Below are 9,910 nucleotides of genomic sequence, written 5' to 3' on the forward strand. Positions count from 1 at the left end.
CAACTTAGAGTTTAGGCAAGAGTGCAGAAAAATGGCCAAAAGGAAAACAAATGACTCTTGTACATAAACACATGCACAAAATAATTAGGCAAAACACAAAAAGGCAGTTCATCTACTTTATCACATTACATGTGACCACCTCATGTTTCATTCTCCACCTTTATACATGCCTGAGCCTCTGACAAGGAAGATCACTGTGAGACGAGAGGACTTTCACAAGCATGTTTAAGGCTTAATCATGGAATGACTACAAAATAAAAACCTCAGTAGACAAAACATTTCACTACAACGTTAGTGTGACAAATACACAGATTTCTATGTATATTTTTTTTAATCACGTATGGAAATGTACATAAAAATATTGTTGCATCAAGATGCAGCAATACTTGGTTTAGAATCAAATCGTTGGCTTCTGAATCTGAATCGTGAGGTGCCCAGAGATTCCACCCCTACTACAAATATGTGGTGATTTAAAAATCCAATATTCCCATATATTGGCCGGTATATTTAAAAAAAAATATATCCAGAAACGCGAATTAAAACATAAACAGATTTCCCTAACATTAGTTTTTTGTAGTCGTCACTAAAATAATATAATAATGCAGTTTAAAAATAAACTTGTTTGTTTCACAACAGAACAGAGGAACATCAAAATATATTAATGTCTGATAAATAAATTGTATAAAATTACAAACTTGTGATATAAAACTTAAAAGTCCATTGAACTAAAACGACTACAACTAAAAAGAGTTGCCAACAGGGACGTTGCAGAGCGCTCTCTGGTGGACAAACCATGCAACGCCAACACTCATAACATGGTCGAAGGGTGTTTTGTCTGTTTTTATTTTATTTTTGAAAATATTCGTTTATATGCCATTGTAAATACCGATACCGATAGTTTTGGAAAAATGCCTTATATCCGATGATATCGGCCGATGATACAGTCTGGTAATTTCAGGAAATGACATAATTTACTGTTATGCAGCATTTAAAACCAGGTAAAGACATCACTTATGCCATATTACGATATCCAAAATTTTAGACAATATGTAGTCTCATATCACGATCAATATAAAGCTCTACCACCATGTAGACTAAAAGTTTTTTTTGAATATATACCAAGATGGTTATTCCTCTTCAAATTTGTCTGGCAAATAATTTACAGCAAATTTAGATTAGATTTGGATTTGATTGCTAACGGCGTGTTAATTAAATCAAGAAGATTGGCGGCTAAATCTGGCGACTTCCAAGGATTTTTCTTTATTTAATCCAGCTCTATATTACTGAGCTGCCACACCCGCCTGCTCCTCCAAAAAGGTCCAAAAAAAACAGACGATTATCTTTGGTCGGAGTGGATGATACTCGATTCTCACCCTTCAGTCTAAAGCAAATGTGATGATGGTGAAGCCGCATAGCAACTACAAATGAATCACAGACACAATTCATCTTGATAACCTGACAATGGGCAATCTTACAAAAGGTTGCACTGCAAAGTGTAAAAGTACATAGAAAGGTGAGATGTTCTTGCTTGTAGAAAGTGAAACAAACAGCCAAAGAAACACAAACCTAATGACATGATCGACTTAAGGTGTGGCAGTATCTAACCACCACTTGTGTGCAGGGATGGCACCTTGCTCCTTCGTCGCCTGTACAAACCTGAATGGACCCCTGCATGTGTTAAAGCGTGTAGCCTACAGTATAAACTTCTGTTAAACAGATGGATTATCACACATATAGTGGCTCTGCCCTGAGCTTTGGCCAAGAAGTAGACTTGTTGTGACAGGAATGTTCAAATCTGTGGACCAACTGGAAAACAAATCCAGGGGATGAGATGCTGTAAAATAAATATTTTAGATTTCTAAACAATGCATGGAACATGTCTGTGGCCCTGGCAACCCCAAGGTGTGAATGAGAAGCACAATGAATATAGAAGAGTGAGAGTGTGTGTGAGTGTGAGTGTGTGTGTGTGTGTGTGTACAGTCACAAAACATTGCGTAGTAAATCAAACAACCCAGCATCTGCTGGCTTGAAGTTTGAAACTCACCTGTGACATTTGGGGTCTGAAATTTATCTCCTTCAGGTCCACTGATCCTGGCGAGAGGTTGTGCAACATCTGGCACAAGAGCACCCCGTCTCGAAGGGCCTGTGCCAAGTCAAAGACGGCCGCTGAGGGCCACACGACCCGGTGGTTCGGGGGCAGGACCTTGCAGTCTATCAACCACCGGCCGCATTGTCTCCACTCCTCCATATCGGCTCCGGAGACTCTCCACACAAAGTAACCGAGTCCTCGAACTGGCTCACAGCGGGCTGGAAGCGGCGGTTCACGGCGCACAAGCAGGCACTACACTCCCTACGGTTCCCTACCCTCGCTGGATGTCTTAATCATTCACTATCTGCTCGATAATCAGGCAATGTTGCAAGTGTATGTTAGCGCACTATATCCCCATCCCAGACGCATGTCATTTCTCCTGTCTCCACAACATGGAAATGAAGGCTTGGAAAAGACTCAAATAACAACACAGATCCAGTTCAGCGGACGGCGGCGATGTAACCAGACAACAGAGACGTCCTATGGGAATTTTCTTCTCTTCATTCTTAAAAAGTTTGCTTCGCATATCCAATCCCAAAAAAAAGGTTACAGTAGTGACTAATGAAACAGCTGGATGCAGCAGTTTGTAATGTATCGACTTCACTAGTGTCTCACATTTCAGTCAACCAAACAGCACAGCCTACTATACAATGTGGAGAGAGAGAAAAAACGGCGTTTCAAGTCTGTTTAGTTGTTGAACCCAGCGGCCGGAGTCATATACCGGATTTGCATTCACCGTTTCCTTTACCGTTTACCGTTAAACGTCAAAAACTAGAACTTCCAGTAATTTCCACAGCAAACAAGAAAGAAAAAAAGAGATAATACACACAGAGCAGTCTTTCCACAACGCCGGGGGATCACCTTCTTGCCACAACACAGTCTAACAACGCTCTCCAAGCAGCGGAAACACGTCCAGGGAAAAATTAAATATCAGTGTTTGTATTTATCCGGTTAATGCTAGCTTACTTTGTTTGGCGCCTTACTGCACGCCCAAATTGGCGTTGCGCGTGTACAGCTTGGCTTGTCTGTGATTTTTGCCTCCCTTCCGCTCACGTCCCCTCTCTCTCTCGCTCTCGCACTCGCTGTCGGACGGAGATGTTCAGCGGTCCCAACTCCCGAGCAGAGCTGCTACATCTGAGGAGAAAGCGCCCGGGCTCCTCGCGCGGTATTGACTCGGGGGGGTTGAACGAGCTCGCACGTGCTAATTGATTATCTCGTGCAAAGGTAAAACTTGAATAGTCCACACTTTCGTTAAAGTGGCTCCATACTCCCAAGAATGTGAGTTTCAGGGAATGTTTTTATTTTTAGCTGAGAGTTGTGCACGCGCCCTCTGACGGACGAAGCGCACACTGCACGTGTGCAACTGAAACAAGGGGATTAAAGGGTCAGTCCAATCAAAAACACAAGCGTAATTATTTGGCAGGTGTTCTTTGGTAGAATGTAGACAACGGTTTTCAGTGAATCTGCTCATTGTGATGAAAAATCACCTGGATATATTAAAACAATGATTTTTGATTTTTATTAAAGGGAAAGTCCAACAACTGTATATGTCAAAATCAGTGCATTAGTCATGGCAAGTATTAATAATAATAACAATGTATCCTTTATTAGTCCCCAAGGGGAATTTACAATTTACACTCTATTGTTATTACACACAGGCCTGAATTACACACACATGCTACACATGCACTAATGGAGACATGTCAGTGTGAGGGGGCTGCCCATGGAAAGGCGCCCCGAGCAGGTGGGGGTTTGGTGCCTTGCTCAAGAGGAATATGCAGGGAATAGGTTCAGCCCTACGACCTCAACTCTTAGTCTTTCTGGTGCTTTGTCACTGAGTGATGAAGCTCCACCATTGGTCAGAGTGAGGAAGATGACGTGGGTGTTGGTGTTCCACCATTGGCCATTGCCCTTTCAAAATGCATATGTATACTGTATGTATATGTATATGTTGTTGTTGTTGTTTCTTTATGGCTGCCACCATTTTAATGCATGGGTTTAGCAGCACGGGCAGAGTAGGGTATATGCAGATGAACAGCCCACCACCGTGTGTGTGTGTGTGTGTGTGTGTGTGTGTGTGTGTGTGTGTGTGTGTGTGTGTGTGTGTGCCTGCTCCTCTCTTCTCTCTTCAAACACAAATGAATGTGTGTGTGTGTGAAACAAGTAGACCTATGGAGTTTATAAAATAATCACTCAATGGAATAATATACCAATATCATTATTATTATGTAAAAAAATTGAAACTCCAGGAGAACAGCAGGAAGCGGGGCGTTACCATGAAAGGGGTTGGTAAGCAAGGGATGCATATCCGATCATTTATCAGAATCCAATCTTTTCTATTATTCATAGTGTGTCTCGTAAATTGTTTATAATAGATTATCAGTGAGTTTGTGGTGTTGTTGCAAGATTCACTCTTGGATGTAGCGGAGCTCCGTGTGTGTGAACAGCACAGTTGCTTGTGGTGACTCTCACCACTCTCAGGCATCTATTTTCAATAAAAGAAGCTGTGAAAAACCCACCGTACACTCCACTACCGTCCCAGCGCCAAAAGGCCGACAGACAGAGTTAGACTAGCATTTAGCAGCTAAACAGACATATGTTTCCCTGTGGTGTCGATGGATGGAGGAAAACTGAATACTGGATTCATCAGGCAGCAAGAAACACAACTCCAAATGAATGCCAATGTTGTTTCATACCGGCTTGATTTGGAAGTATGACATGCCGATTTCAAAGGTTATTGTGTTGTGTTTACGGGTTAGCTCCACTGCTCTTCAGTGGCCAAATTAACAAATATGTAAAGCAGACATTTCAGCTTCAAGCTAACAGGTCAAGATCTTTTCAGGCGTCGCTTACTTTAATGGAAAACCATTTATTTCCCCTCCTCTTTTATCTCTCTGGAATCTAATTGTCCGTGTTGTCGTTGAATACTGATCCAATCCCCAGCCAACATCCCCCTTTACATCTTTTTTGCTACTCGGGAACCCCCCCCTCACCCCATTGTCTTGTGCAGTTTTAGAGACTTTTATTTCATTATTCCCTTCTATAATTTTGCACTTCCCCTGTTCCCAGTCTCTCTCCTCTTCATGAGCTTTCCCAATGTCAGCTCTTGTTAGTGAAATAACCAAAATTGGTCAATTAATCACTTAATTGTCACTAAAATCAATATGCCACCTGTTTCTTGTTAAACCCTCTTTGTCACGCCTCATTACTTTCGCAACTCAGTCATAATCGTCCCTTCAGATTTCCACCGGGACATAATAACACATTTGGATAATTTATCTGCAGGCATAAAATAGAGCAGCACAGCGAGATGTGAGGATGTTCGGAGCGTCTGAGGATTTCACTTTGCAAAGCTGGATTTTGCAGGCGATGCACAGAGGGACGCATTGAAATCACCACTACATGTGGCTTAAGGAAGGATTCAGCTCTTTGCCTCTGAATGTTGTGGACTCTTAAGCTAGGCTAGATGTCCAGCTGGCCTGGTCTTACCCAAGGGTGTATAGTGTAGTGTATTGTAGTGTGTGATGTATGTTCTTGATGTTATGTTATGTTATGTCTGTTGGTTTCTGATGTCGGGATTATTTGTTTGTATCACATGTCTGATGTCCTGTCATGAAGTGCCTTGCGACTGTGCCGCAAACCCAAATGCCCCACGGGGGCGATAAAGTTATCTATACTACCCACGTGCTTTTCTCAGTCTTCTTTTCTGCTTGGTTTGGGACTTGCCAGTAAAAGAAATGGCCACCCACCTACTCATATGGTGCAACTCCCCTGATGTCAACAGGGCATAGAGTTATAACCCACAATGTTTTAAGAATGATGCGACAGAACTACAACAATGGAACCAAAAGGTTTAGCATCTCTTGCCCCCTTTTGCGTGTGTAGTGCAGAAACTACAGGGGATTGATCTAGGAGCATCCTTTCCCTCTTTGGTGGCCAGCGTCACCTCACAAGGACACACAGACAGTTCACAGCTTCACTTCGGCATCAACTGTTCCGCCCATGATTTTGCACCCAGAGGTCCAAACCTGCACTTCAACATTCAGAAGCCCTCAACTAACTGATTTCCTGTTTGACACAGGCGATGTTCCAGTCATGGTCAAACAATTCAGGGTGGTTCGCACTCAGGCAGAAAGGCCTTACCCATTGGTTGCAGAGTTTGCAGGGATATGGAAAGGTCTACAAGACTGGACCATGACCCGTATAGAGAGCCTATGAGCTAAGTTCAAGTCTCAGTTAGAACCATTCAAGATGCCTGAACAGAGGTTTGAGCATTTCAGTTTGGATCTAGTGAGACTCCAAGACTCCATCCCATCTCCTGCAGTTCCACACATATGGTGGACAAGACTGCCGGGGAGCCCAAGGGGGTTTTGCTAGAATTTACAGCAATAGTGGATGTGCTCGGGTCTTTTTAAGAGCCGCTGAATTACAGGTTCAGCGTGCCCCCCCCCCCAGGTGAATGGCGGCTGATTATGTCCGTTGCGCAATGCATCCTGTGAGGCACAAATGGTCTTTAAAATGGCCAATGGAGCCATAAGATCACTTAACCTTTTAAAGACATTTCAAACAGCTCCGTCAGCCTAAGAATATGGCTTTTGAATCTTTTAAGCAGGCTTTATTTCTCCGGGAGTTTGGAAGAAGAAAAAAAAAAAGTGTTGCATGTTCCTATCCTCGGATCTGAAGAGAAATGATCTTAACACTCGGCAGTTTTAGAGGAACAGTGAACAAGGCGCACTCTGTGAATCCTGTTCTCTTAATACATCCATGGCCTAGTCAGATAACTAAAGGTCAGAACATTTTGAACATTGTAGCTGCTGATGGAACATCTTGTTGTGTGTGTGTGTGTTTTTTTTTTTAAATGCAGTACAACAGTGATTTCTCCCCCTTGCACTTCACTGAAAGCCAACAGATAATATTCAAGGAAAACACACAGCATATAAAAAGGAGAACCTTTGGGACATAATGGTGAAGCAGCAGTCTAAATGTGAGAGAAACAGGGTTGTTATGACTAGGCTGCCTGATCCAGTGACACAGCTGAGTACAAGCTTAGGGTAAGCTCCCACAATTCGAATATATGTATGTACTGTATGTGACTATGATGCAATACAGTGCGGCAAAATAACCCACTCAGCAATCGTGTTGTATAAGTAATGGTTTTAAAATAGATTAATAAGCGCCATATATTTTGTTACAAATTGAGCATTGAAAAAGAGGCTCTCTGTTTCTCAGTTAATCAAGGACAGTATCAGCTAATTTGCAATTAAGATTCTTCATATATGTTACATTAGCATAAATCGTTTACGCAACAGAAAGTGCACACACGTGCAGGTCGTTCTACAGGCCTTGATTCAAATCGACTAACCCTTCCTTTCTGGATGTTGTTCTATGAGGAAGAGAAAATGAAAATCCAGAGATCCATTAATCAAAGCAAACCTGGTGTGATGTGTCTGCACAGTTCTATGTCTGTGTGGTCCTTTTTTTTTTTTTTATGCGCTATGAGCGATGGCCAGAAGTGGCAGAAATGCCTCAGTGTCATCCAGGTTGTGGCACTGATCAATCACGCCCCGTTGTTGTTGTTGGGTGCCGATTGGCACGTTCTCTGGCATGACGATGGGAGCAAAGAGCAACCTGTGACATGCACGGTGCAAGGACTGGACCAATAGTGCAAATGATGAATGGCCCCACAGTGTGCATGCAGTTGGGCCTTCATCTTAGCATTAGGCCTGTAAAAATTGTTTAAAGTGTACATATTGTGCTTTTTTTGGGCTTTTTCACTATCCTTTATTGTGTTATTTGTGGGGCCGAGGCTAAGCAAAAGTGTGCTCCTGCTGAGTTCTTCTTTAGGCTTAACCGTTATCTGTCTGTCCGTGTAAATGTGTGGTAAAGTAATACCATACCTAACTCATCTCTCTATTAGATAAGCTGCAGGTCAAATTAAGACTAATTACTGTGTAACCATACACATATTTGTATTAAACCATTCGGTACGAGGCTTTTGGTTAGGTGCGCATTAAAAACCGAACGATTTGTTAGACTAATCCTACTTCATTTACAACAAAAGAGCTTAAATTGTGTGAATGTTCAGTGCCGCTGCACTCAACAAGGCAGCCCAAACAACAAAACAGGCAACATGTCCGCCCTTCCCACTCCTAAAGAAAAACACACTACTCCAGTCAGCTACTAACAACTAGCTTGTTGAATTATGGTTGACAGGGATCCTATTCAAAGTGTGTCTGAATTTATTAATCTGATGTCAAGATGAATAGAAGTTCTAGTATGTATATATGTACTGTATGTATGTATGTATGCATGCATGTATGCTCAAGTCTATATTTAGGCCCGATCTACATGATATGGACTGATATTATTTTAATAGAGATAGCAGGCTATATTAATGGTAAAGAGAGCTTGGATCTTTCTAGGAGAGCTATTCTTGTATCTCACTTGTTTACACTAGCTAGACTGTTGTTTTCTATAGCCAACTAAAATATTCCCCTACCTAAACCTCAAGTGAGTGATACAGCATGCCCTGTAAAAAAAAAAAAAAATCTAATTATTACTTTTCTTATTATTATTGGTGGGGCTTAGGAACATTTTGGGGTAGCTTCAGCCCCCCTAAAATAGGCCTTACGACGTCCATGGTTCACAAAGTGAAAAAGCCCAAAGTCCACCTAAAAAGGGACTTAGGCTACCATCTCCACCAGAAAACACTGTTCACAAACAGCTCCAAACTGCTCTATTGTAGTCCAGTCTTTACTTCCTTGACAAACGCGCATCACATTGTAACACACTTTTTAATGCTCACCTAGCTGCTAGTGTGCCACGCCCTCAAACCAAGCCAGGTAGAGCGGAGGCCTGAAGAGTTCAGATACCTGTATCTCCATGTCCAGGAGACAGCGTATTTAACATTTAAATCAGTTACCACTCTGAAATCTTTCTCCAGTAAAGCTGGTGCGGGTTGTTCCGCCCGTGTTTTGGGATCACACAGGCTTGCTTGTCAGGGCCCGCCCTACTCTGCTTCTGACTGGCTAGTAGTCCTTACCCGGGTACTGCGCATCTGCGACTCCCAACAAAGATGGAACAGAAGTGAGATGCGTCTCTCAAGAGCTAAAACGGAGAGCTCAACACATAGGGTGAAAAGAGGAGCCGCAGTACAACAAAAATATGGTGTTTTTGAATATTAAGCCATGTAAACCCATACCGGTAGAACCTCTAAATACAATGATGAACCTGGAAATTAGCATAATATGAGACAATATTTTTGCATAAGTTATTGCAGTTTGTGTTTAACCATAATTAATTGCTAACATTGGCTAAGGTGCTATGGGAGTATGCCTGTTGACGGTAATTGTTGTTTATGTTGATATAAGGAAAATAATCTAATGTTTTAGGATAATAAAGAGGCTTGGTTTACTTCATAGGCTGTGTACTTGTGTTTTTATATCATCTGGGCCACCGGACAGTTATACAACTAATGTATCCGGGGATTCATTTCAAAACTTTGTTTAAAAAAGAAATATTTCTAAATTTGACTGAAAGAGACAATTCTATCATTAATGGCCTGAGACAATTGATTATATATCCTTAATTATGTATCCTTTTACATGATTTCATAAAAAGAGCCTGCTGTATGCAGAGGAATTTTGACAATATATTTTCTTTAAATGAATGTTGCTTTCTTCCTAATAAAAAAGCTGCATATCTCTTATGAGGCGACAGTGGTGGAGGAAGTATTCAGAGCCTTTACTTAGGTAAAAGTACTACTACACACTGTAAAAAATAATAATACTCCACTACACGTAAAAGTCCTGCATTGAAAAT

General features: G+C 41.7%; 1 protein-coding gene across 12 annotated transcripts in view; it reads right to left on the reverse strand.

Annotated features, from left to right (window-relative positions):
* vav2 (vav 2 guanine nucleotide exchange factor) overlaps positions 1-3,382 on the reverse strand; it is a 221,584-nt gene extending 218,202 nt beyond the window's left edge. For 4 of the 12 annotated variants that reach the window (XM_032539326.1, XM_032539321.1, XM_032539324.1 and 1 more), the window contains exon 1: positions 2,045-3,382. In XM_032539326.1, coding sequence (XP_032395217.1) covers positions 2,045-2,248 — 204 coding nt within the window. In that variant the 5' untranslated portion in view covers positions 2,249-3,382. The remainder of the gene's footprint in view (positions 1-2,044) is intronic. The other 8 variants (XM_032539318.1, XM_032539317.1, XM_032539315.1 and 5 more) reach the window with 3 other exon arrangements.
* Positions 3,383-9,910: the final 6,528 nt, after the last annotated feature.

This window comes from Etheostoma spectabile, chromosome 16, assembly GCF_008692095.1.
Source record: "Etheostoma spectabile isolate EspeVRDwgs_2016 chromosome 16, UIUC_Espe_1.0, whole genome shotgun sequence".
In the NCBI taxonomy this organism is placed as follows: domain Eukaryota; kingdom Metazoa; phylum Chordata; class Actinopteri; order Perciformes; family Percidae; genus Etheostoma; species Etheostoma spectabile.